This window comes from Alternaria triticimaculans (assembly GCF_023758025.1).
Source record: "Alternaria triticimaculans strain BMP 0046 chromosome Unknown scaffold_28, whole genome shotgun sequence".
Classification (NCBI taxonomy): domain Eukaryota; kingdom Fungi; phylum Ascomycota; class Dothideomycetes; order Pleosporales; family Pleosporaceae; genus Alternaria; species Alternaria triticimaculans.
Window position 1 is genome coordinate 118,764 of NW_026055985.1, and position 27,376 is coordinate 146,139.

Below are 27,376 nucleotides of genomic sequence, written 5' to 3' on the forward strand. Positions count from 1 at the left end.
AGCATCTTGGGCAAGTACCAATGCGCCGCCGGTGTAGTTCATAAAGACGAGGAGCGCGAGAATAGTAAGGATGAGCATAATGATGTCGTGTCAACTCGGCAGCGTATCGAGGATGTGTGGTCTCCGCTTGGGTGGAATATGTCGGTAAGGACTGTGGCGCTTGGAGGCAGAGTAAGGACTGGAAAAGATAGAACAATCAAGGAATAGCATAACCTTAAGAGGAGTTAAAGTAAATCGATGAGAAGGGAAGTGAACAATGGTTATGGAAGTGTGGTGAGAGTGGGTTGGTGGTGGAGGCAAGCGAGCTATTGTTCTCATTGCCGTGAAAAGAAGCTTATCATATATACATAAAACTGCCCTCCTTCACCTCGAACGCCGAAACCCTGCTACAAGGTTACATTTTCATCGTATTTTTTGTCATCATTGCGCCTTGTCCCAAGGCAGCGCAAATGTAGATACCCAGTCCTCAACCTCCTTCTTGAGCTCGATGATCTCGGTGATGTCCTCGCCTTCACCAACGTACTCCTTAAACGCGGCTACACTGGCGGGGTTCTTGCGACCGGTGTCTTCGGCCTTCTTCTTAGCATCTTTGTCGAGCTTTTGAGTGATTCCAACGGCGCGGTGCACGACGTCAGCCACACGCTTGAAATCCTCGGTCTGGAAGCCACGAGTTGTCATGGCGGGAGTTCCGAGACGCAGACCACCGGGCTTCATGGCAGACTTGTCACCGGGAACAGTGTTCTTGTTCGACGCGACGCCTACAAGCTCGAGGATGCGCTCTACTCGTGCGCCGTCTACGCCACGGTCCTTCAGATCGACAAGGACAAGATGGTTGTCAGTGCCGCCTGAGACGATGTTGTAGCCAAGACCGCCGTTCTCCTTTGAGTCGCCGAGACGCTGTGCGAGGGACTTCGCATTGTCCAGAACCTGTTGTTGGTAGTCCTTGAACTCTTTGGTTGAGGCTTGTTGCAGAGCTACAGCCAGAGCAGTGATGGTGTGGTTGTGGGGTCCTCCCTGGTGGCCTGGGAACACGGATGCGTTGATGGGGCCCTCCAAGTCGTACATCTCCTCCTTGCCCTTCTTGTCAACCTTCCGCACACCCTTGCGGTAGAAGATCATGGCGCCTCGCGGGCCTCGCAGCGACTTGTGTGTTGTGGTGGTAACGATATCGGAGTGGGGGAACGGAGATGGGATAACGCCGGCGGCAACAAGACCTGAAATGTGAGCCATATCGGAGAGGAGGTATGCGCCAACATCGTCTGCCAGCTTTCGCATGCGCTCGTACTCGATCAACCGACTGTATGCTGATGTGCCCGCAACGATGACCTTTGGCCTGTATAGGTGAGCCAGCTCTGACATCTTCTCATAGTCGATGATGCCAGTCTTCTCATTCAGCCTGTATGGGAGGGTCTCGTAGTATTTGGATACGGCGGAGATCTTCTTGGTGGGTGTTTGGTATCCGTGCGACAGATGGCCGCCATGGGGCAGATCGAGACTGAGGATACGGTCGTGGGTTTTGAGGACGGCGGAGTAGGCGTAGAGGTTTGCGGGTGATCCGGAGAGGGCTGTGTTGTGTTAAGACATAGTATAGCAGTTTTGTCGACTGACTCACGCTGGACGTTGACACCCCACTCTTCAGGGCTCAACCCGAAGGCCTTGAGTGCTCTTTGCTGACAAAGGCGCTCGGCCTCGTCAATGTGCTCGTTTCCTCCGTAGTATCGTGCGCCTGGGTATCCTTCCGAGTACTTGTCTATGGCATCGTGTAAGCTTGAGGTTGTGGTGTGAGGATGCGCAGAACGTACTCTGCATCACGCTGCCGAGCGCATCGAGCACAGCTTGCGATGTGAAGTTCTCCGAGGGGATGAGGTTTATGAAGTGCTTCTGGCGGTTCTTCTCCTGCAATAGAACTACTGTGAGCTTCGTCTTCGTATCTGCGACTCGGGTATGTGGCAACGAACCCTGTTGATGATTTGGTAGACGGTGGGATCGGCTTGTTCAAGATCTTGGGAGAGAATCTGCCGCTTGTTAGTATTTCTGCCCGCTTCATCCTGCTATCATAAGATGTACCTTTTGCTGCGCATCCATACTTGTCGCATAGCCCCGCCATTGTTGTGTCTGTATTCTTGCATGGTTGGTGGCAATTGAGGCTGTGGAGCGAGAGGTGACCTGGCGCAAAGGCGCTCTGCAGGCTGCTCTGAGGTTCGACATGTTGAGTCGATCTGGTATACGCAGTGGAAGCGTGGCGCGACCTTATAAACGTGCTCGATGGCAGCCGGACTCGTAGTCTCAATGAGGCAACGAAACGATGGGCCCGCTTAATCACGGACTAGGGCGGCACTGGCAGGGGTCAAGGCCTCGGCGCCGTTTCTCCGTTCTCCGGCGGTAAAATATCGACGCTTCCGTCTCGCGACTTCTCTTCTTTTCTTCACGTAACTAAACCCGAGATGATATGACTGCTTTCAATTCAGCTGCATCCTCACTTGGCTGGCGCAAGCTGGCCGATGTGGGAGCTGTTGACACGCCCCGGCACCCACCACCTAGGGGGACGAAAAAATCTATGATCGGCTCGTTACGTAGGAAGCATCTGTTGATGCCGCTGTGATGTGTCCGGCGCGGTATGGTCTGGAGCACAAAATGTATAGTGCCTTCACTCATTTCCGCTGTCGTCGCCTTGTATGTAGCATTCCAATGTAATCGTTATTGTCACCACGTTTTGTTGTTGCTCATAAGAATTACTCACCATGAATGTGCCACACCTCAGTATGACGTCGACTACATTGACTCTTTACCTTCTCATGAACAGGCCAAGCAACAGCCATCAATCGTAATTCTCACAATTCGCAATTGCTGATTGAGAAGCCGAACGCGGAACTGAGTCTTGTGCCTGCCAGATAACACCGCTGGACACACGCTTTCCACTCACTTCTACCCTGACCCTAAGAGACCCTGATGGACTCACTACACTACCACTTGGCAGCTCCTTCACACGCAGACGGTGATCGATTTCTGATAAGCGTCTTCAACGTGCGCTTTCGAGCTTCGTGCACGAAAGACAGGTGACAGCCTGCACCCAGTCTCTGAGATCGTAGGAACTTCTGAGCATGGATGAAGGACACTGCCCTCACCTCCTCCAACCGACTGCCAAGGTTACTAGTAACAGTCCTTAGCCTGGAAAGCGCGCGTGGCAACGACCGTCACTGCCTTAGACGCGCTTTCTCTGTTTACTGACCCCGCGTCTACTGCATCAACCCCATCTTGACCGCAGCCGCAATCCCTACCTCTCCCTCTGCTTCTAACAGCGGTCATCCAACGGCCAAGCGTGACTGTTTCCTACACCGCTAACAACCTCAACTAGCAAGGTGTCCGCATATAAGAATCACATCATGGCGCCCAAACTCAAGACACCGAGCCTGCCTCCTCCAACAACACCGAAGAGTCGCGACTCGAGTCCGGAGCTAGGCAGCCCTTCCAAGATCACGCAGTACAACCAGAAGACAGGCCGTCCGGTTCGAAAGAGCGCAGGCAAGATTCAGAAAGTGGCAGGCTACGTCGATTTCGAAGACGCCGACTTTGACGCCTTGACCGAGAGTGAGTTGAGCGAGTTGAGCGACGAGGAGGAAGAGGACGATATGGATCCGCGCAGCCGTTCAGACAAGAAGAAAAAGGGCGCACTGAAGCGCAAGCGCAGTCCCTCACCTCCGTCTCCGCGTCTAGAGCCCGTTGTCTACCGCCAGGAGCTCGATGACCTCACCGACAATGAGGATGCCGGCGCCTTTCATCGGAGTGCTCCGAAGAAGCCGCCCATGACCTTGCAGTTCAACGTCCCGCTAGGCTTCCACGGTCCACTCTTCGTCAAGCTCGACAGCACCATCCTACAGACCAACGAGCAGGGCAAACTACATGAGATGCAGCCAGGCAAATCGAACAAGTCCCGTGTTACAGGTCCGCAGCCAGCCGGAAAGTCCGCGGTACACAGCGTAGGTTTCACGGATCTGCCGCCCGAGCTAAGGAACACTATCTATCGGTACCTTTTCGCTCGCAAGGACAAGACCTCGAAGCTCAGGATTCCGATGACGGTCATCGATCCCAAGGAAAGCCTAACCAAGTCTGGTCAATTCCTTAGGACTTGTAAGCTGGTGCATAACGAAGGCTGTTCGATCTTATACGGCGAGAACACGTTCTCCTTCCACCGGCACTACGATACTCGAGGACCCTACTGGGAGCCAGTACCCAAGGAGATCGGTTACCAGGACGTACTGCACTTCCTCAGAATGATCGGCCCCGAGAACATCCAATACCTTCGCGATGTCAAGTTCGTCTTCGATGACGCACGCCCAAAGGACACACCCTATGTCCGCTCCAACGAGGAGCGCCGCTATCTGAACGACGACTACCTGGCGAACTGCCTCCGCATCCTCCGCAACGCCAAGCTCCGCAAGGTCACAATGTACTTTGGCGGACGTCGGCAACTGGGCCGTACCGATGTCAGGTTCTTAGGTTACCTGGAGCAGATCAAGGCCGACGAAGTGGTGCGGGAGCCCGAGAAGTACCATCATGGTGCCGATAGGTTCATGAGCAGAATGGCTTGGCATGACCTGAAGGAGGCGATGGTGCGGAAGGACAAGCTCTACGTGAAGGAGTAGCTCAGTACTCCAGATGCCCCAGATACCATCTCGCGGCATACTACACATTACATGTACCTTGCGATCCAACCACTTCGGGTATCAGAACTGTCGGCTTCTGTCATGTTCTAATATTCTCATGTTATCGGCCTCATGTTCACATTCAGATTGCTTCGGCAACCTTCCAGTAGACCTAGCGATTGCTTTCACCCGAGCGGAAGTACCATGGCGACCGGGCGTTGGATGGCTATCATATGTGGTGAAGGTTCATTTTGTACAATTTACCCCCGGGCCCATGTTTCCTATCTGTCAGCGGATGACGTTGTCAGCCCCTGTCTGGCGACGGTACAGGCACTTCCTGCAGCACATCACATCAATGTATTTTCCCAACATAAAAATCCAAAGCATTAGATAAAATTCCTTCGTGCTGCCGTGATGATTGGTCCAACCCCTCATTATCATTCCTCGATATTACCGCCAATGGCATGTCCGGGCCCCAACAACGCACCGACGGCTAAAATGCGACATCCCCTAGCCCCGACCCCACCAGCTATTTCTCAGCCAGCCTGCAGCCGCGCAACGTGTTGAACCATGGGACAAAAGATGTACCTTGCATAAGCGAGCCGTGCGAACGCCTGCTTAATGCGGTACGCGATGGTGGTGTGGCTGCAGGGCAAATCATATACAGTAACATAAATCGGGGCAAGCACCGGGACAACGTTATCTAAGTGAAACTTTGCTGCACGTAGCCGCTGCCAGTCGTTCTTGCGCATGCAGAAAAGAATGCACCTCGATGCGTTCGTTCGTGCATGCATCCCGTTACCGGGCTGGAGGGTACGGGCGGAACACGATCTGGAAGGTGGTCAGAGTCCTATTTAGCCTCTGTATACTATTTGGGAGAAGTTGGTGGTCGAGTTCATAAAAGTGGTTTGATATAGCCGGTTTGCCCGATGAGCTCCTCGGACAGGACAGCACGGGTCAGGGTAGTGATTCGGCGGGGATACTGTACGCGATGCACGTTGTGGCTGGTCGGTGCGGGAGGTACGTCAGCGATCATGTACGGAGACCACGGAGATTTTGTGGAATTGGTTAGAGCGGAGAGTGATGTGAGGGGCTGGCACTTGGTGCCCGTAGCTTTTTGCATGTGTCTGTTCATTCATATCGTCGATTCGTCTAGACATCGTCATCGTTCGGTCCGGTGAGCGGTTCTATTTGATGCGCTCCTCGGGATTGCCGAGCATGTGCGTTGAATCCACTTATGCCGTCTTTCCTTTCCGCTTCTTGAACTCTTCTATCCAACCAGCTGCCTTGTCCTTTGGTATCACGCTTATCGTTACCAGGCCGTCGACGATCTCTGGCTTTCCGCTTCCAAGTACTTTGCCTAGGCTCATCTTCTTTCCTACTTTGATGAGGCCGCCGGCTGCAGTTTCCATGTAGGACTCTACGTTGTCGATGGTGTACTCGTGCTTCTCGTCCCATGGCAGCGGGAAGATGTAGTCAAGATGTTCGTCTAGCTTCTCTTTCTCAGAAAACGCCTTGATGAAGTCAGACTGCGAGTGCATGGGATACAGCAGTATGACTGGCACCGTGAGTGTTGAGGAAGGATCCAGGCTGTTCTCCAGCTTGACAGTGGCGTCTTCCAGATCTGGGGGCTTCTCCGTGCTCCGCGTAAGGATATTCCGGCTCCTCAAGGCGAGTTTGAGTGTTAACCGCTCTGATGCAGCCTTTTCTTCTCGTTCGCGACGCGCCTTTTCGACAGATTCTATGTACTGCTTCCGAGCATCGATCTTGGTTTTGAGGGCCTTGAGAGGGGCGTTGTTGGCATCTAGGGCCAGGCCTCTGTCGCAGGCCCAGGCTGCTTCCTGTAGCTTGTCTAGTGCTAGACCAGCAGTGGCTGATCTGTAGAAGGCTTTGACGTTTGCGGGGTTGATCTTGAGCGTTGATACGCAATCTTGAATGCAAGAGCGATAGTTTTCTGCCGCGTGTCAGTAGACCATAGTCGAAACTTTGGTGAAGATGCCATAATGCCTGTCTTCAGGGTGTGCTTGCAAACTCACTCTTCTCCAAATTGCATAATGCTCGGTTGACATAGACAGCCTCCGCAATCGCCCTTTCCTTCTCCGCCTCCTCCTTCTCGTCAAGCTCCACGGGAATAACGTCCGGACCTTCCGCATCTGGATCAGGGTTTGTTTGTGGACCTTTGAGCGCCGCTATTGCCTTGTCGTAGAACTCTTTCGCGTCTGTCCATTGCTTTGCCCGCGCGCATTCGTTGCCTTGCTGCCGGAAGTTCTCAGTGATCTCCGCACGGGTTCCCTCGTACGCCATCGCTTTCAACGCCTCGAGCGCCATGTTCTCGCCTCCCTCGCCATCTGTTTCATCTAGACTGGTCATGAAGATTGGCATACGGTTCATCTCTTTCAACAAATCGTCTACTTTTTTCGACTTGACATCAGCCATTGCGGGTGGCAAATCTGCAGACGCCGCCGGTGGGCCATTTTGATCTGGTTGCGCCATGTCGCCTGTGTTGTTTCGAGGAATTCACAACTATTGTCGCAAATATCACGATATGCTCGCTGTGACTGTCTGCTCGAATTTTCGGCGGATAGTCGCTTAGTCACGCGATGGCGGGGCTGCTGGCTTCGGGAACCCTGACGTCCCAACTTGCAATCACTGGCTGCCTGCGGTCGAGCAGACAACCCAGTCAGAGGGCACCACCAGCCACCCGCCTACAAGCTAGCAGAGCAAAGCAAGAAGGGATGGCGCAGGACAACGAGAGGGGCACGCTAAAATAGGGTGAGCCGGCACCGGCGCTTCCGCGTCATGCTATATCGTCTAAGCTTCTCGTCCACGCCGAAGGTTCAGGGCGCTGTAGCCGATTACGACGCAAATCTCCTATTTGCTTTTCTGAGACAACCACGAGGTCCAGTAGGGCCGAGCAATACCGACTGACACCTGACGAAGCATACATTGTGCGACAGTTGGATCGCGAGCTGTTATGTCGCGTGTCGGGTGGAATCATGGAATGTTCTGCTGATTGCCAGGCCGCCGTATTGCGCCCTCAGCTGTCCGCACATCAGGCCCACTCTCCGCTGGTGGACCAAGTACTCCTTGTTACACTCGGGGTCCATTATTCGTGAACCCCATCGGCGAAGTATCGATTCAGAATGATGGTTGCGAGCAATTCCACCACATGGCAAGGCTGTTTATTTGGAGGCGTTCAACGAAACGTCAATCGATCGCGTTCAGGATGCCACTTGCACGTCGCGCGACGCCTTCAAACTGTATCCTTCCCGTCCGCGGGGGATTGCCCATTCGACAGGCTCAGCCTGGCCAGAGATCAAACGTCATGGTAGCGTGGATCTTGCTCTCGATTTGTTGGGGTAAGAAGACGGCCTGCGATCCTCAACTTTCACATGTGCCGAACTCCTTACTCGACTACCCGACTGACCATGACTGAGGACTGCTACAAATACACTCTGGCATGATAACTAAGCATCTCACAAAAAGAACTCTGAGGCTGAGGTTTCCATTACTTTCAACTTGTAGAATTGCGTCGTCGATCTGGACTCGAGTTCGGCTCCTTTGCACCGCCAAGAGCGCACGGATGAATCCTTTCGTCTCAAAGTAGGAAGTCGACTACCTCTGCTTGACTCTCACCTGACTCGGCAGTACAGGATAAGGCTGCTCATTCATGCAACTGCCTACCAGTATGGCAATCCATATATGCCTCCTTTTTGAGGCTTCCAACAGGCATGGGATTGCCAGACCGAAACGTGATCAAAGTCTCACGATCGATGTTCTAATTACAGGCGATGGCTATAACCTAACGGTACCGCACTGGCGCACCGGAGCGTTGGGCGCCATCGAGAGTTTGATAGCTCGGACCGGGACACGAACGTGCCACTTGGTCCAAAGCTTTCCACAGTGGGCCAAGTTTGCGGCGTGGGCAGAGGCTGAAACCCTGAATCACAGCTCATCAACAACGCCAGACTACGCCGGAGGCGTCCAGAATCACTGATAGGGCAAGGCATACGCGGAGCTTTGGACGGCGATAATATCCATCTGGCAAATTACCGTCCACGCAACTTTCGTCTGAAGCCAGCTGCGCCCAGGGTCGTATGAACTTGCGCCTCACATCTGCTGATGCTGCTCCTCTCGCGCATCTGTCACACCCCCTTCGTCAACACCGTTACTGCCACCCGCATTCGTTACCACCTACCCCTTGTCGGGTCATTTCCTTCACCTCGCTAAGGTATTGGCCGTCGTCGCGGGACGCATTTAAGGGAACGTTGGACCTAAATGCGCAGCCAATGACGCTTGGCTGAAAAGCGGAAAGCGGATGGCCTGAGCCAATAGTGTCCCTGTAGTCCAGGGGACCCTCGGCTCAGCCTGCATGCAGGGATACTTGTGCTCGCTAGTGCGGAGATGTGCATAAGCAGATGGACTCGGACATCGAAACAAATTTGAGCAGGCACAGATGGGGTTTGATTGATCCCAGGAATCCTATTCGTGCCTTTGGCCATAGTCCCGCCTCCTCTTGGACTGTGCGGACTTGTGCCTGCGTTCCGGGATCCTAGCTGATGCATGGGCGATCACAGCGATTTCATGCTCAAGTTGTGCCTGTCCCTCCTTCTCCTCCCTACGCTCCGTGCCGTTGACGACACACGGGTATCATTCTCGTAGGGCCCGCTGCCCGTTGCTTGACAGTTCTTTTCTTACCATCAAAAGTGTTTTAGCACGCGCCATTAGTCGCTTTCTTCATCTCATTTGCATCGTATGTATGGAATGAGTTGAGCACGTTTCTCCATCTATCGACTTCCACCATTATCACGTCATTCCTTTGAACCGTAAGTACGCGCCATTGATTCGTGACTGAACCTGTTCGTTACGACAGGACTCTTTGCTTGGAAGCCATCTGGTACTGACCTCCTACTGCAGTATCGAGACCATCCGAACGCTGCCGTACCGTCGATATATCTACCCCACGTAATCCGACCCGACGCTATCTACTATCCTTGAGGACAACTCCTGCTATTTCACGCAACTAGCATTCCATACCCGATCGCAGTACGAACGACTCGACCGGTACGTGAACCATTGCCAGGTCTATTGGTGGTCGATACAATCGCTATCGTTACAACAATCAGTTGTGGAAGCGCGTCGACTTAGACTCCACAAAGACACGCCTGGCTACGGCAACAGGAGACACGCCATTGACTTATTCTGACTCTATTGCAGGCATGTGTTAAGCTATACGTACCTACAGCACCACTTCGTTGTGGTTCTGAACACCCTACTACATAATATACTTTCCTGGCCTAGACAATACGCCCGACATGGCTACCGACTACTTTTCCGACCAGGAAACCTTCCTGACCAACCACCCGCTTCCCACCCCCGCTGGAACTCCATACAGCTCCTTATCCCGAAGAACCTCAACACACGAAACACCAGGAAGCGATGTTCCCAGTTCACCACCTCCACTTCCACACGACAACAGTTCCAGTTGGGACGATGCTGCCAACGACGAGAGTATCTCAGTTCTGGATCCGCGCCGCTTTACTCCAACCTTGCATGCCAATCTAGTCTCGGAGATCTTGAATCTCCGCCGGGAACTTGATTCGAAACACAGGTTCATCGATGATCTGGAGACAAACCTAGACACCGCGCGATCCGAAAACGACGCCCTTGCCAAACAGCTTTCCTCGTCCAACAAGGAAAGCAAAGCCGTCAAACGCCAGCTCCAACACTTCGAGACCGAAACACTTGCTGCATTAGAAGAGATTGCAGGTGAAAGAGACAAGTTCAAGGAGACCAATGCCGACTTGCGAGAGAAACTAGCTGCAGCAGAAAAGAGGACGAGAAGCCAAGATGACGACTCTACCAAGGTGCACGACATGTGGGCTCGCGAAAAAGAAGAGTGGGCGGGAGAAAAACGAATTCTGGAGCGACGTGTTCATGTGTCAGAGACCCGCTTGAGGATGCTTTTGGACGAGATCGCTATCCAGGAAGAAGCTGCCAATGAGGAGGCTGGTGTCGAAAGTGAGGCAGAAGACCCGAGCAAGGACACTGGTATACCGGAGAGCGACGCAGGAAGCGTACGTTCATCGCCACAGCGAAGGTCATCCACACGTCTTGGACGTCATTCCAGGAACAGAAGCAACAGCAGTTACAGGAGCATCGGACGTAACTACCGCATGTCGTTGATGAGCTCTGATGGGTATGGCAGAGGCAATGGTCTGAGTCTTGCAGACGAGCTCACATTCGACGAAGAAGAGGAAGAGTTGGATGATCTGGAGCTTGACTCGGACGACTTCCCTGAGAATGAAATGCGGGCTCGAAGAGTCCGCGAGTCGCGACAGTCGATGTTACCTGACGAAAAAGCAAAGCGCATTCTAGGATTAAGCAGCGATACCCAGCAAGTTACATGGGATAGCCCTGTTATGGCTGCCGATGATACCGAGCCGCGGAAGTCGTCATATGAAACGGTTCAATCGTCAGTAACATTGACGCCTCGCGATATTACTCTCGTCTTCCCGCCAACACGACCAATCTATGTTGACACCGGTGTGCAACCGTCGCCTCCACCATCACCTGCCAAGTTGGTCATGGTGGAAGCGACGTCGCAAACTATCGAGCCATCTGTCCAGACAAAGTCGAATGATTTCCCATCTACTGCAGCTGAGGTTGAGGCCAACCAAAGTCGGAAGCGTGTTTCAGTACCCTTGACTTCCAGCCCGCCTGTCCAAGCCAGCCCTGAAATTTGCACAACGACCTCAAGCTCGGTACAGACAATCGAACAGCCTCTCAGTCCGCCACCCACGCCTAGGATTCCTCAGCCATCAGACAAAGCACCCTTGTCACCAGTCTACCAAACTCAGCTCGTGTCTACGGCAACGCAGACAGACTCGCCGATCGAGCCTGAAGTAGTACCAGAAAAGCCTACTAGAGCGCCACCGCCAGCGCCGATAACAATCCCTTCTATTGCTATCCATGCTCCTACATCTGCTCCTTCCTCGCCCAAGGCCCCTATCCTTCCTCCAGGAACCAAGACTGTCTCGACTCAAACCACCGGCGACCTGGTAGCTCCAATGACTTCTACTGCCATGCAGACTGAGCCAATTAGGATTGATCAAAGAGCTGTGAAGCTTCCTGCGCATCTCCTTCCTTCTGCTATAACCTCCAAGCCTGGCACTCCTGAGGCAGATCACGTCAAGACAATTAAGAAGGATTCTAGCGATGCCGAGAACTCAACTCTCAAGACCACGTCTCGCCAGGACTTCATTACCCGTCTTGAGAAGGCTGCCGAGAAGAAGGTTGAGAATCGTTACCCAGGAAACAACGACAACGGACCTTTGTCACGCCAGCTTCATTCAGACATGCTCAACCGACCCTTCCGAACAAGCAGCCTTTTCGCCGGTTTCGACGGCCCTTCTTCTGATGAAGAGGATGACGACGCGGACCTGAGCGACGACGACTATAGGAGCCCACAGTTCTCTACCCCAATGCTTTCATCGCGTAATGCAAAGAGCGGACGGCCAGTGAACCCACCTACCCCTGTTCCTGAAGACAAGGAATCAACGCCCATGCCTAGGCCATCGGAGGATTCTGTCAACAGTGTATCTATAGCGTCTAAGCGTAGCTCGATGGAGAAACCCTCCAGAGTTGGCAAGGCACAGCGTAACTCTATCGGCCGCCAGCCCAGCATCCGACGATCTGCCATGATCCACAGCGGAACCGCAGCGCACAACATTCCCAAGCCACCCTTCCCGGTTCCCACTCGATCCAGCTCCCGCAACAAGCCAGTGAGCAAGAGCGAAGGTTCGCAGAGCCCAACACCTCGCAATAGTGGCTCGTACGCTGGTCGCCGTCCATATGGCGTGAAGCATCAGCGGAAAGATAGCCTACGCAAGGTGCGATCTGCTGCTCCTGTCTCCAAGGGCGCACGCTCTCGTAGCAGATCACCCACACTGCCTGCGACTCCGAGTATTGCCGACACATCTTCAATCCCTCCACTACCGAGCGACATTGCTAGCGCAAGTGGCTTCCGCCACCGACACCAACTATCAAATGCAACCGCAGCGACAAGCTACACAGCCAACGGATCTACCAACACTTCTGTCTCGCACACTAGTGTCGTCGATGCGATCGCTGCAGCCATGATTGGAGAGTTCATGTGGAAGTACGTGCGCAAGAGGAAGACCTTTGGTGGCCCTGACACGCCGGTGGATGTCAGTCGAGCAGCAGAGGAGGCTTCTTTGGCTAGCCATGGTGTGAGGCACAAGCGTTGGGTCTGGATCTCTCCATATGAAAGAGCCATCTTGTGGAGTAGCAAACAGCCAACGACTGGTTCCGCGTTGATGGGTAAGAGTGGTCGCAAGCGTAAGTCTCTCGAGTTCATATCACTTTCTATCTACTAACATACCACTAGTCGTCATCCAGTCTGTTCTCGATGTCGCCGACACCTGTCCTGCCCCGAAGAACGAGACACTCTTCAACCGCTCTATCCTCATCCTTACTCCTGCTCGCGCACTCAAATTCACCACATCGTCCCGCGAAAGGCATTACCTTTGGCTGACGGCCCTTTCTTTCCTCGCCCATTCGAGCGCACCCATGCCAGATCTGACTTCTTTGCCACCGGTACCTCCGCCGGTCGACGAAACACTCCAACGTCAACAAGGTGCGACACTCCGCCGTAGTCGTGTTCAGGACTCTGTGCGTCTCGCCAAGGGAAGGACGAACCCAGTCATGGCTCGTTACGCAGCTCAGGATGAGCCAATGCCTAGCTTGCCATCTCTCGCTGGATTCGAAACGGCTATGCCAGACTCTGCCAGTCCTCCCACTATTCCTCGTGGACCACAACACGGCAGGAAGAGGAGTTCTACAGGACCAAGCGCACCTCCTCCAACTGTTCCCTTCCGTAGTTTCTCGCACCAGCATGTACCATCGGTCTACTCCAACGTATCATCTGATATGTACAGTGCCGGCGTACCACCATCAGTACCTTCGTCAGTCTACAACCCCAACAGCGGCGCCATGAGTTCGCGAACATCAGAAGCCAGCACATCGACTCGTCAGCACTTCTTCGACACCATGGGCACAGTCCGCATGGAAGCCTTCATCGACAACGCTCTCGGCGACCCAAAACAGCTGAGCAGCTACGGCGGACGAGCACCGCACATGCAACATCGTCGCCGACGTGGCAGCAGCCAGTGGAGCGCAAGCACGCGCGACCAGTCGAACCGAGGCGGCGGTCTCTTCGACTTCGACGCTAACGATCCTTTCCGTGGTTTCTAAACAACGCACTGCACTTACGACTCGCTCACGTGTGACGGGCATGCTTTACGGTCGCTCGGATGTCTTCCACCGCCTGTCGCCCTTTCGTCTTTTGACTATCTCCATCTTTCGCTTGTACCGTCTTATTCTCTCACTGCTAGGGCAACGACCCATACGACTCAACGTCATTGTGCGGAGGCCCATATACCTCGTCTGCATCTTTCCTACCGTCACTCTACTTCGACCCACCTTTTGTATTCTCCCACTCGCTCAACAAACCCTAGGGGCCTGACTGCAAGGCTAGAAAGCGGTTGTGCTCGCGCGCATCTTATCACTCGTACCGCCTATTGTAATGTTTCTTCTCTCGGCCGGCTTTCGCTGCTGCGCACCATTGATACCCCTCTCGCTACCTTTACCTCGTGGTCTTTGAGCGACCTTTATTCCCTTGCTTGTTTTTCCTTTGCACGAGCGTTTTATATCCACTTTGTCTTGGTTGGAGGTGTAGCCTGGGCGACATTCACTCGCTACTTGGTGGGGGATGGGAAGGGGTTAGCCTCAGGGGCAATGATCCAAGTTGGTAGTTTGTGAAGAATCCTACAATCATTACCGCTATCTATGATATTTGACCAGTCTACATGTAATGATTTACTGTGCATCGCTAGATCTCCAGTGCACACCAGCACGTCAACCTAGGGACAAAATGAACAGGTCAGGAGCCTACATCTACGTTAGGGCACCTACTTTGCAGGGTCCTATGTTAATGTAGACCTGTTCAGCTTTTCCCTTGTATGAGATGCCATGTTCCATGTTCAAGAAAAAAAAGTTGTGTGTCTGACATAGCCGAAACCAAAAAAGCTTCATTCTCCACCAACACCCCACCACGCATACCACCACGTCTCCCTACACTACCCACGACCTCTACGGATCCAAAAAGAGAGGTCTTGCCCGGAATCGAACCGGGGTTGCCGGAAGACACTGATTTTGAGATCAGAATCCGGAGTGATAACCGCTACCTGGATGGTTATTAGCGGGGGCAAGTTGGTAAGTGAGGAAGAGGATCTACGCACACTACAAAACCGATTGTAAGCGAGTTGCTTGACTGATTGATGGGGCGATGGAAAATATCACGGTTTATCTAGATGTGTGAAGCGGTGGGAAAAGGACTTCCTGGTTTGCATGGTTGGGCGGTGGTGGGGCTGCGGTGAGAATTTGCTGGAAAGTGGTGCGAGGACGCCGATGTATGCCGGGATCGAGGGGCACAGCTTTACTCGCATCCCAACATCACATGTAGACTGCCTCTGATCGTCTAATATGCATGTTACGTTGATGCGATAGCTGGATATCCTACAGACATGGATCTTCTCATTTCCTTATCACAAAGTATACTCTTGCCTACTACGAGCATATAATAGACTTTGTCAATCCCTCTAAATGTATTTCAGGCTGCTACGACTATCTTTGCCTTTTGAAATAAAATAAACTGCTGTGCTGTCCAGGCCTCGCTGCATAGCACTCTCGAAGTTCTTTTGCCGAAGTTTCGCCTTTTTGTCCCCACCCCTGCCAACGAACACATCCTTCAAAATTGAATGGTTGGAATTCGAAAACTACGTGATATGTCCCCCTTGAGCATTAATTTGGGGATTTTGAAGTGAAATGCGTGTCTTCATTCGCCAACTCGAAATCTACCAAAAAAAAGGTCCAGATCCACCCACGCCTATTCACTGTCCACCCCCGCAACAAAAAAGCGAATGCACTACAGTAACTGTAGCTCCTCTTGACTCATCGGAGGTTTGAACTCCGGACCTTCAGTGTCCTAACTGGTGGCTTTTGAAGACCCCTTGTTAGACTGACGTGATAACCAACTACACCAACGAGCCCTGTTTTATAGCAAACAGAGAAATTATGAGATTTATGTAGTTGTTCCGAAAGCGCTGGTAGCAAAACTGAGGGACTTGTTGGACCTGAAATTGTGCACTCGCTAGGGCGAAAAGGGGGGGTTGAATGTGGGCAGCTCGCTGGAGCTATACCCACTTGGCCGGGTGGGGAGCTATCAGCTTACTACAGAAGCACCCTGGTAAGAGGGGCAACGCGTCTTCATTGGAGCTTACACTAGTATAAATCCTCACTGCATCAGGTTACATTGACAGGATGTAGAACAGGTGGTTGTGGTTACTCGAATATATTGACTTATAACGGTAATTGATATCGCGAACAGGGACGCGGAAACAACTCACAACAGGCATCGCAAGAACAACAACAGCCCCTCACTAATAAAGGTGTCTACAGCTTGCTGCCCGCTAACCTCCTCTTCTCCTTCTCCTTGTCCCTCAACAGCCGTCGCAGAATCTTTCCAGACGGTGACTTCGGGATCTCGTCGATGAATTCGATACCACCACTGATCCACTTGTATCGCGCCTTGTGTTCTTCAACGTGCTTCTGAATCTCGCGAGCGAGGACGCGGTCGTTCTCTTCCAGACCGACTGATGGTGATTTGACGACGAAGGCTTTCGGTACCTCTCCGGTCTTCTCGTTGGGGATTTGGATGACGGCGCAGTCGTTTACGGCAGGATGCGTCAGGAGGTGTGCTTCGAGTTCTGCAGGCGCGACTTGGTGGCCCTAGGATGTTGTTAGTTTAGAATATCTTTCACAGGGAGTAGAGACCGTACCTGAACCTTGATGAGTTCCTTGATACGATCAACGATGAAGACGTGTTCGTGACCATTCGCGCCCTTCTTGAATACAGCCTCATCTCCGGTGCGCATGTACCCATCTTGGAACGTTTCCTTGTTGGCCTTGTCGTTGTTCAGATAGCCCAACACGACTGAAGGAGACTTGACTAGCAACTCGCCAGGCTGGTCGTAGCCAGTAATCTCGGTGCCCTCAATAGTAACGATCTTGCACTCGATGCTAGGCAGCAGGGAACCGGAGGAGCCGAACCAGATATCATCGGGAGAAGACGAGGAAACGACAGTGCATGTCTCCGTAAGACCATATCCTTGTCGGATCTTCCATGAAGGGAAGATCTTGGATAGATCTTCTGCTGTCTCTTGTCCTAATGGTGCAGCTCCGGTGAAGATCGACCAGACGGAGCTGAGGTCGTACTTATCGAGCAGGGGCTTGTTCTTGGTCATGAGGATAATGATCGGTGGGACCAAGAACAACGAGTTGATCTTGTAGTCTTGGATGGCCTGCAGAGTTGACGCAAACTCAAACTTGGGGAGAACCACGACACCATCTCCACGGTAGACGTTCGCGTGGCAGATGACAACCAGGCCATAGATATGCGACATGGGCAAGAGGCCCAGGGCGATCTCGGTGTAGTCAGACTGATTTCGTACGTCGTTAATGATCGTGTCTCTGTACGGCTTCTCGTAGGTAGTGATTTGCACTGCTTGCGGTCAGCTAGTGTTTGATGCGATATGAGGACAACTTACTAGTGTTTGCGATGACATTCCTGTGCGAGATCATGACACCTTTCTGTGTAACACGTTAGCATATAGTCGCGCATACGCACAACACATTCGCTCCTTACCGGTAGTCCTGAAGTACCGCTAGAGTAGCAAAGGAACGCGGTCCGCAGAGCTCCGTCGCCTTTCTCCCAGTCCAACTTGGGCAGACGGTCAAGCTTCTCGCCCTCACGGATGAGATCGTCGACCGTCTTGAGCCCCTTTGGTGTTTTCTTGCCAGCAAACGCTTCGGGCACCTCCAGTATGTATATGCGATTCTCGGGGATGCCGCTGTTTTTCGCCGCCTGTCGCGCAGTGTCTAGGAGGGGAACGCAGGTGAAGAGGGCTTTCGCGCCGGAGTTCTTCAATTGGTATTCGAGTTCAGCGGTACTGTAGGCAGCATTGGCGGGCGATTGGATACCACCCAGACGATGGGTAGCCCATGCCAATGGAAGCGTGTCAATCTAGCCAGCGTCAGTATCCTCGTAGATCCATCAGCCTGGAGATGCTTACCGTGTTGACAGAGAAGACAGCGATAACCTTGTCCCACTCAGTCGCCTCGTTAGGCTTGAAGCCAAGCTCCTTTGATAAGCCTCGGGCGAGAGCCTCGACGCGGTCTCGCATATCCAAACACGAGTATGTCTTCCCGGTCAACCCGCAGGTGAAGGGGTCGTTCGAGTAGCCGAGCGGGTGACGGCCATAGTGCTCATCGAGCATGAAGTCGCAGATGGGAATCGAGTCTGGCGGATCGAAGGGGAGCTGCGGCACCCATGACGGAGGATTGAAAGGCATGTTGAGCGATATCTACGCGTACGTCAGTTGTGCGCGAAGTCTTGGGACGGATGCAGGAACTCACCTATAGTAAGCCTCAATTGGCGACGCAGGGAGAAGACAAAGGAGGAATCAAAACTGCAGCTTTAACGCATGCGCCCATCTTCCTGAATGACGTTAGCATCATCGGATGCCGTGTCTTGTCGGAGCCGACAGCTGCTGCCAGCCCCCAACTGTGGGGAAAGCTGGGGTACCGAGGTCACGCCTCGAAGCGGCCAAACCTCTCCTTAACGCCGGCCGTAGCTCGGAACCACCAAAACGCGACTCACCTCCTCGACCCAGACACCGAGAGAGAAGTTGATGCAATTCGGAACCGAGTCTAATCAGAAGTCGCAAGCATGACGAATCTCTCCAGGTCTGGCTGCTATCTTGGAAGTCGCTCTTATCGCGATGTGGTACAGCAAGAGCCATGCTCGACCCTGCCTCCGCGCTGGCAGCCGTCTTCACTGTCACCATCTCCAACGTTTGCCCACTCTCACTGCGCCGCTCAAGTGAGAGCGTCTCAGCAGAGATTTTCGTGACTCTCTGTGCAGCTGTCTTCCTATTGTCGCACGAACCTGAATTGAATTTCTATTGTCCGCAGGACGCGATCCCACCACCCGCCACTCCTGACCTCACTCTGTTGTTTCTAGACTTCAATTTGTCTTTCTTGTCGCTTCAGCTATCGTTACTAGATATCCAACACGCATCTAACAGCAAACCACGGCTCGAATCACTCATCTCTCATGGCATCCTCGAAGCGCAAGTCTGACGACGGCGATTCCGACTGGGAAGGTGCACCCGGCGCGAAGCAACTCAAAACCACACCCGAATCAGGGACCGCTGAACTCCAGAAAGATCTCGGTAACTATGGAAGCGCATCTTCTCAACGCCCGACACGAGTGAGGAAACCTCCGGAAAGATACATCAACGCACCGCCTCAGCCGCCTGTCTCTAAGAGAAGGAAAGCGACCTTGACCAAGGCCAACTCATCCGCCCAGAAAGCTTCAACTACAACAAGGGGTGCTTCTCATCAGATTCAGACTGAAGCTTCGGTATCTTTGGAGACAGTTGCGAATGCAATCGACACCTTGTCGCAACCACCGGAGAGAGAGTCCAAGATAGTCCGTCTCAAAGTCCCAGTCACCACGTCCATACGCCGGCCAGGCCAACAACACGAAGATGCTAGCTCCAGTAGTGAGCTTTCATCCCCTCCAGGGTCTCTGCCATCAACTCCAGTTTGTAAACCCTTGGACTTTTCGGTCATCAAGCTAATTAGCAAGCAGATCTCTGCCTACAGGAACACACAGGGCTCTTTTCCGCTGGACGGACAAGGTCAGTGTGCTCAGCGTATACTGGAACCCGTACCGGCATCGAGCCAGGATTTCGCAACTCCAGCTGCCTCTCAAGAAACCCTCCCAAGCCAGACCCCCATATCGTCATGGGAACCGAATACGCCGGAGGACAGTATGCGCAACGTCCCAGACTTCGTCAATCACGCGCAAACACCGCCATCAATGCTTTCGAAGGAGGCCGATAGTCGCTTCGCATACCTTACGCCCGAATCAGCTATCCACTATGATCCGAGTGTCGTACATGACAAGTCAAACGTTGAGCTTGACAACGGCCAGGTGCCTGAACAAGACTCATATCTAGCCCAGCCCATACTGCCTTTGGGTTCGACCTGCGGAAGGTGTGGCGCAGCTGGGCACGAAGAGCATGACTGTTCCGTGGCTCTTTCTGTCCCCGACAATCGAGATCGCAGCGGGCAGGTCGAGGCTTGGCTTCGAGCTGGCGATCCCGCCGACCAGACAAAGGCGCCCTGTGCTGACCATGTTGCGCCGGTACCCAGTCTGTATGCGGAATCGGAAGCAACAACAGATTGCGATGGATTTGTGGGCTCTCCCGTCGGCGAACTATTCGACGTACCCGACAACAAACACCTCTCTGATATTACCGAGCGACTCATTGCCCAGCAGAACAGAGGTCTGAACAAGCCAGAGCCGCACGGACAACCAGAAGTTTGGGCAGATGGACGGCAAGAGATCTGCGAGACGCTACATTACTATCGCGCATACCAAAGCGCCTGCTACTCAACTGGCGGTTTTGCGAGGGGCTTCATGTTTGACAAGGTTGCGCATGCTCGCGACTATATGGATACTAACGTTGTCATCTCACGAGCAGGTGGTGGTCTCGCGAAGGACATTGACTCCGGTGAGATGAAGTCAAAGAAGGACCAATCTGAAGACTCAGCTGCGCTAGGCTTGAGGAACTGCATGCTTCACTACAACCCAGTCGTCATCATCACAGGAGTCGACAACCCCAACATCCCATCAAAGCCACCGCATCAGTACTGTGTTTTGGATCATTTCAAGCCCACCCATATCTGGGCTGAGAAGAGTGGTAACAGCAAGATTGTGCGATACCGCTTTGAGAAGCTGAACACAAAGAAAGAGTCCTGGTGGAAGGAGAAGGATTCACAGGAAGTTGCAGAGCTTGGCTCGCTGCAACCTCCAGTTGAGAAGATATGCGGAAGCTGCAACGTGAAGTCTCAACAGATATACCTGAACGGGTGGATGTGTCTACAACCCACTTGCGCCGCCTTTTGGAAGATTCTCATGCCCACACCAGGACCCGGAAGGAGTGTGTCAGCTCAAGAGCCCAAGGAAGCATCTTTGGTCTACGACCCACGCTTCCTCAAGCAGAAGACTCCTTGGCACAATGACGACCACAATTACCCTCTAGTCTCCAACGCTGCTGAGCTTTCCGGTCACTCGATTCCAGGAGAGAATACCTCAGTCGCATTCTGGTCTGGTATGGTGTGCCCCAGTTGTGGACGCTGTACATCCCGTTTGAACTGGACAAATTGGGAATGTTCCAATGCAGCATGCCAATATACGAGGACGCCTCCGCATACGCTCATCTCCGCGTTATCTCTTCGCGACCCATTATGGCCGGTCACGAGCAGCTACACACTGTCCAGAGATACAATGGCACCTCTGTTTGGACTGAAAGTATCCTTTGAACATGGGTATCGCATTAATCGTTACGAAATACCTGGCGTCAATGGCTTCATCACACACATGATCGCCAACAAGACGGTGCTTGAGGAAGAAGGTGGACCAGATGCCATGTTTGAAGAGCTTCAACAGACGAACATTGGACTGCAGCGACGCTCCATGCCGAACGGTCAGCTCAAAGGACCAAACTACTGCCGCCACTTTGCAGTCAACTATGGTATGCCGTACAAGTTCATTGCAGCGACAGCATCTCGCTCTTTCGATGGAGCCGCTCGTCCCATAACCAGCACGCGCAGTCGCTTGAACTGGGCGGCCAAGTTGCTCTTGACGCAGGAGACGGGTAGAAGCATTGGGGAAGTCAATCAAGAATGGCAAGAGAAGGAGTTCAATGAAGTTCTTGCACTAGGATACTTTGAGGAACAGAAGATCAACTACCACGATGACGGCGAATTTGGCCTTGGTCCAACTATCGCAACGTTAAGTTTGGGCGCACCAGGTACAATGCGGCTCCGCATGAAAGCCCGTCACTACCATGGCGTGTCTTCTGTCGCTGGTCTTTACGATGACGCTGCTCCAATACCCGGATGCGAACATTACGAAGCTCGTCTCGCAGTTCAACCTTCTCTCGATGCGCTCAAGACATCCGACTCCAAGGCGTACAATGCTAGGAGGAAGCAGATACCCAAGCAGTTGAAGCTCAACAACCGAGGCAATGCGAGGGATGCGCTAACGATGCAGCTTGGGCACGGCGATATTGTTATCATGCACGGCGCCGACGTACAGAAGTATTATGAGCACGCTGTTGAGCACTCGGGTAAGCTGCGGTTTGCGCTTACATGTCGGTACATCAATCCCAAGTCGCTGAAGGCTGAGGATCAGCCCCAGTATGACGTTGGACCGGATGTGGAGCGGTACGATGGATCAGGATTGATGTGAGGTTCTGTGGACAATGTCGAAGCGGAATGATGGAGAATTTGGGTTGAACGCGGGTTACAGCGACATGATCTTAGATAGCATGTTTGACGAGTAGTCACATCTGGCGGATACCATGTTATCATACGAAGGTGGACATGTCTCATATCTTGTACGGGTCTCGCTCTGGATCTTGGTCATTAGATATTCTTCACTTCAAGCTTGTTCGCAAGACTTGCGCTAAGCCCAAAGTACTTAAGATTGTCAACGCATTGGAACCGGATACAATACACATAGTATGAGAACGTATGCTATAAACTGTTTGAAGACATGCAGCAATTGGGATGCTTTCAAGATCGTCGTGCCACCGCCTTGCGTCTACGCCCTTTAACGCTGAAACTCGGAGTCTGGGGCAGCTAGACGCGTATGGTGGTCGTGATGTCGATAGTAAATTAACGTGAACGATCAGTTCAACGAGGCTGATGCTTGTGTCAAGCGCGAGAGAAATCGACCAGCTTGTGCGTGCCGCACGGTGGGCAAATAGCTCTACAGTCTCTGCAGACTTGCAGCGCTTGTGAGGCAGGGCGATACGGCGCGACGAAGATGCATACAGCGTCAGCGCCCTAGCTCTCCGATCCGTAGACTCACAACTGCCGTCTCATACAAGTCGCATCCGGAGATGGTGCCGAGTAACTGTAGTGATGGAACAACTGGGGAGCAGTAAGCTGGTATCTAGGTAACATGACCGACCGACCGACGGAGATGAGTATGGTGTGATCCAGGTTGCTATTTGGATAAAAAAAGGATCAGGGTGGTTGATAAAGCTGAGTGATAATTTGCTGACGCGCCAGACGGGGAAGGGCTCTTCAATGTTGGATGCCAAGACGGGTTGAGAAGATGAGACGGAGTGCGGAAATCGCTCAAATGATTGCGGGGTGAGCACCGAATTAGCACGGCTTGGCGTCTTGGCCGCTGCACTAGCATGTGTCCTGTCGTGGGAGATCAGCGCCGAAGGTCCTGCGCGATTGTTCTGAAGCGTAGTCATCACGAAGCATGACAGCAAGAGAGCAGCAGACAGTGCGTACCAAAGCAGTGGGTATATTGAAGTAAAGACTGCTCTAGGGGTAGCGAATGCCAAAACTATGAAGCCCAACCTCCCGTATTCCTGCGACATGACTACCAATGAGTGAAGTCAAGCACCCTAGACGACGTGGCTCTGCTCGACGTGAGGCTCCTTCTCATCGCCGAAGTTGTTGAGGCGCTCCTTAGCAGCTTGTCTGGCGATCGCATCCATGTCCACGGGAGCCACTGCGGCAGGACCGTCAAAGATACGGGCAATCTCCTCAAGTGTAGGACCCTATTGTACGAATTAGCAATGTTCTCCAAGTAGACTAGACATGTACATACCTTGGTCTCGGGGTAGACGAAGTAGACAAAGACAAGCTCGACGGTGATCCAGAGAGTGTAGAAGAGAGCCAAGTTCCAGTGCTTGGGAAGGTTGTCCCATGCGACGGGGTTCGTCTGACCACCAACGGCGAGGATAGCCTGAACAGTGATGTTCATGATCATGAGACCCTTAGCACGGAGAGCATAAGGCAGAATCTCAAGAGCATAGGCAACAAGCAGACCAGACCAGGCGAAAGCGTAGAAGACACCAAAGATCCAGACGAATGGAATCTGAGCGTAACCGGCTGCGGAGTTGGTGTCGCCGGAGTTCTCGTAGATGGCGCACGTGATGGTCCAGCAGACGAATGAGACGACCATACCAGTGGTTGCGCCGAGGAAGAGGGGACGACGACCAACCTTGTCGATCAAGGTAGCGGCGTAGACGGACACACAGAGAGCCAAGATACGTTCACCACCGGTGAGCTGATGCAATGTTAGTGAGTGTTTCCCCGCAACGTTTCAGCGATACTTACACCCATCTTCTGGTTCTCGCTGGTGATACCAGCACCCTCGTAGACCAAGTTGATGTAGTTGGAGAAGAGCGCGTTGCCGGAGTACTGGGAGATGATACCGAGAGAGATGAGAATAGCCAACCTCCATCGGTTACCCTTGGTCTTGACAAAGTCGACGTAGCTGGAGTTCTTGTTGGCATCGGCCTCCAGACGAATGACCTCCCTCATCTCGACGTATTCGAACTGAACCGTGGCGTTGTTACGGTCACCTCCGGCATGGTAGTAGGCGAGAGTATCCAGGGCCTCTTCGTAGCGCTCCTTGGAGATCAACCAACGTGGGCCTGGGAAGCAATGTCAGCGTACATTCGTTATGCAGTGTAAAGTTTGACTTACTCTCAGGAACCCACCAAAGGAAGCAGAGTTGGAGGAATGAAGGCAGAGCCTGAAGAAGAGTGATAGACCTCCAAGACCAGTGGTTGTCCGCCTGAGATGTACCCCATGCGATCCATGCGACGAAAAGAGCACCCAAGTTCCAGAGACAGTTGTATACGGCAGTGAAGATACCACGGTGCTGAGGATGGCAGATCTCGGTAAGAAGAATAGGCGAACACATCTGGGCGAAGGAGTTACCGAAACCAAGAATGAAACGGCCACCCATGTAGATCTGCCAGTTCGTAGAGAAGGTTGAGACAAGGGCACCAGCAATCATGATGGAGCAGCCGACGGCGATTGGAATCTTACGTCCGGTCCACTGGGTCAGGAAGGGAACGAGGAAAAAGCTGACGATCGAACCGATGTTGTACATATTGTTCATGAGACCCAGGCGGTTACCGGTAGGCTCATCAAAGTAGTCCTGCCATCTGCTCATCTGCTGCGAAGAGTTCATCATCATGCTGAAGATGGTCAGCAAATCCCGCTGCTTTACTGGAAACTCCACTCACCCGTCATAACCAGTAGTGGCGGAGGCAATGCAAAGGACCGAAGAGTGCCAGAACAGCTTTCGCATGTTTGGGTCCTTGTACCAAATGACCTTCTCGAACTCAGGCACATCCTCGCGGACGGCACTGTTGCCCTTGGCGGCTCCGACGTGCATACCGACCATCTTGAATAAAGAACGATGGAACTGTTAAGTGAAAGATTGACCGAAGTTCAGGACAAGTAGACTGTGCTACTGATGGGCGAAGTCCCTTGGGTTGAGAAAGACCCTCGTCCGGCGTCGAGTACTTATATTCGATCCACCTCCACTGCAAGCGACCCCACACCCCGGATGGGAGATACTCCCATGCTTGTTCCACCGCGGGTTGACGGACATGGGTACCGCACTTTGCAGGAAGACTGCCTGACAGCAACGGTGGGAAGGGCCAGTAAGATGATACCAAGAAATCCCCACCGAGCGATCTGTTGGCACCAGGCCCGTAGCGCCGTGGGACTAGACTTACAAGAACAGAGAAGTCCCGTCTTGTCATATCTAGGCATTGGCCGCCAACGGAGATGTCCAACGTCCGATGCAAATTGCTGTCTCCCCATGGGGTGTTCGGCTGCCTTCCAGAAGTCTATAACCTGGTGGCGCTAGAACGTGTGACCACATTTGACAATAGACCCAGACACGGGTTGCTGTCATTCATTGGCCCTCGAAAGCGCCTTGATATTAACTTCGTGATAGCCAGATAGGACAACAGCATGTTGCGTTTTGGAGACGCGACATGTGCAGAAGCGCCTGCTGGCGAGGTCTGGTGGTTCTATGCCTCGGTCTGCTTCAACTCATCAGATGATAGACCCCTTCATCATGAGGTGTCGAAGCCGATCTGCCGAGTGATTTTCGCCATCAAGCCATGCGTTCCCCGATTCTGTTGCTATTCCGCTGTGCCCAGCGTTGAGGCTTGAGACGCCCCCGGGCTTGATTGTAAGACGCCTCGATAGCTCTGGATCCCCATCTGAACAGGCGACTCGTCCCGCGGATAATTTTGCTTAGCATCCGGTATGCCTCTTGGTGTTCTGCACTCAAGGCTTGGACGAGCCAACCAAGAGTCCGCTCACGGTAGGTCAAGCTTACCATGCGATGCCAGGACCAGCCAAGATGGATAAATGGGCCTGCGCGCCGGATCTGGAGCTCGGTGACTGGACTTTACAAAACAATTGTACTGACGAAGTCGTTTCATGGTTTTTCGCATTGGCAGACGTCGATAAGGCTCATACGGCTTCGATGTACGCATGCGGATAGGGTGTGCAAATGGTTAGGGGGGAAGCCGCGCTGTGCGTACGCGCAAGCGACGAGGCGGGACGGTGTCCAGGTGCACATTGGAGCTATGTTGCAGGCCACGTGCAGCCTTGGCGGCATGCACCGGCGGCAGCCATGGGAGTAATCAATTGCGAGGTCGGTGCTCGTACTGATGCGACACTTTCAATTTCCTGGGAGGCATATGTGTGTAGAGAGTTCCACGCGCCGAGCTGTTGGAGTCGACAGTAGATTGTTCATGCGCAAGCGAATAGGCTAGTGGGGCCCCTCTTTCCATCGCAGAACGCCCCACCCCGGTCCTCTACTCGCGTTGTACACTCATGTCGTGATTGATGGCGCTTAGAGACATGATACCAAGCCTTGCCCTGACAAAGACGGGGCCCCGGTCAGCCGGGACTGCGCAGCGCACTCGATAGCGGATCACACATTTAGCCGGCCACATCTGGTGGTGGCGTTGTGGTGGAATATTGCTAGACGCCAAGCATGCTATTCTTCCTGGAGCGGAGAGCCTTCATCGACAAAGTGCGATGTGGCACGGTGCGAAGACTGACCCAGCAGCAACGACGGGCCGGATTTTGAGCCTGTGCTCTTCAGGGCACCTCTGAGCTAATTCACGAGACGGCACAGCACAGTCGCTGCCTGTAATGAATGCGCGTTCTGATGGGAAGACTTCTCGACAAGACGGCGGGCCACTATCTTGAACACGACACCGACGCAAGGCCTTACCTCGTCTCCGGTAACGAGTTTCCGCGACCGAACGAGAGAGGGACTTTCCTACCACCCTTCAGCAAGCTAGAATATGGCGGTTTCGAACATCAGAGTCCCAAGGAGTTATCAAACTCTGTCGGATACGAGATTCAGCGAAACATCTAAAAAGACGGAAGATTAGCGAGCGTGACGACTTCACAGCCGCCTTCTTGTCGTCACAGACACACATACTCAGTGGACAGGGGCTGTAAGAAGACATGGTGATGGGGTTGTGTCTTGTGCATGGCCCACAGCACCCGGTGAGGCAGACCAAACGAGATGTGAAGTTCCATAGAATGCATCGCCAGAAGATGAGAGACTTGACCATCAAAATCTAGGCTGATCAAATGCAAAGGGCTAATTCAGGTGCACTGTCCGTGAGCTCTACGTACCGCACGAGACCTTCCGT

General features: G+C 53.1%; 7 protein-coding genes and 1 non-coding gene across 8 annotated transcripts; 3 read left to right on the forward strand and 5 right to left on the reverse strand.

Annotated features, from left to right (window-relative positions):
- Window positions 1-420: 420 nt before the first annotated feature.
- CBS2 (Cytochrome B translational activator protein cbs2) lies at window positions 421-2,208 on the reverse strand (the record flags this gene model as incomplete). Its single annotated transcript, XM_049370777.1, has 5 exons — window positions 421-1,565; window positions 1,613-1,750; window positions 1,803-1,896; window positions 1,959-2,015; window positions 2,068-2,208. 5 exons carry the CDS (start codon window positions 2,206-2,208, stop codon window positions 421-423), a joined length of 1,575 nt encoding a protein of 524 aa, XP_049217514.1.
- Window positions 2,209-3,383: 1,175 nt separating this feature from the next.
- On the forward strand, window positions 3,384-4,643 carry J4E78_010197 (uncharacterized protein; the record flags this gene model as incomplete). Its single annotated transcript, XM_049370778.1, has 1 exon — window positions 3,384-4,643. One exon carries the CDS (start codon window positions 3,384-3,386, stop codon window positions 4,641-4,643), a length of 1,260 nt encoding a protein of 419 aa, XP_049217515.1.
- A 1,235-nt stretch (window positions 4,644-5,878) lies between these two features.
- Window positions 5,879-7,136, reverse strand: J4E78_010198 (uncharacterized protein; the record flags this gene model as incomplete). Its single annotated transcript, XM_049370779.1, has 2 exons — window positions 5,879-6,597; window positions 6,680-7,136. 2 exons carry the CDS (start codon window positions 7,134-7,136, stop codon window positions 5,879-5,881), a joined length of 1,176 nt encoding a protein of 391 aa, XP_049217516.1.
- A 2,822-nt stretch (window positions 7,137-9,958) lies between these two features.
- J4E78_010199 (uncharacterized protein) lies at window positions 9,959-13,919 on the forward strand (the record flags this gene model as incomplete). Its single annotated transcript, XM_049370780.1, has 2 exons — window positions 9,959-13,004; window positions 13,054-13,919. 2 exons carry the CDS (start codon window positions 9,959-9,961, stop codon window positions 13,917-13,919), a joined length of 3,912 nt encoding a protein of 1,303 aa, XP_049217517.1.
- A 1,754-nt stretch (window positions 13,920-15,673) lies between these two features.
- J4E78_010200 lies at window positions 15,674-15,775 on the reverse strand. Its single transcript has one exon. It is a non-coding gene; the product is annotated as a tRNA-Val (tRNA).
- A 403-nt stretch (window positions 15,776-16,178) lies between these two features.
- On the reverse strand, window positions 16,179-18,136 carry J4E78_010201 (uncharacterized protein; the record flags this gene model as incomplete). Its single annotated transcript, XM_049370781.1, has 5 exons — window positions 16,179-16,514; window positions 16,565-17,286; window positions 17,333-17,375; window positions 17,431-17,808; window positions 17,858-18,136. 5 exons carry the CDS (start codon window positions 18,134-18,136, stop codon window positions 16,179-16,181), a joined length of 1,758 nt encoding a protein of 585 aa, XP_049217518.1.
- Window positions 18,137-18,900: 764 nt separating this feature from the next.
- On the forward strand, window positions 18,901-22,110 carry J4E78_010202 (uncharacterized protein; the record flags this gene model as incomplete). The annotated part of the gene is made up of 2 exons (XM_049370782.1): window positions 18,901-20,968; window positions 21,041-22,110. The coding sequence occupies 2 exons, from the start codon at window positions 18,901-18,903 to the stop codon at window positions 22,108-22,110; spliced, it is 3,138 nt and encodes a 1,045-aa protein (XP_049217519.1).
- A 1,177-nt stretch (window positions 22,111-23,287) lies between these two features.
- On the reverse strand, window positions 23,288-25,086 carry J4E78_010203 (uncharacterized protein; the record flags this gene model as incomplete). Its single annotated transcript, XM_049370783.1, has 5 exons — window positions 23,288-23,443; window positions 23,494-23,955; window positions 24,006-24,325; window positions 24,378-24,877; window positions 24,926-25,086. 5 exons carry the CDS (start codon window positions 25,084-25,086, stop codon window positions 23,288-23,290), a joined length of 1,599 nt encoding a protein of 532 aa, XP_049217520.1.
- Between the last annotated feature and the right edge of the window lie 2,290 nt (window positions 25,087-27,376).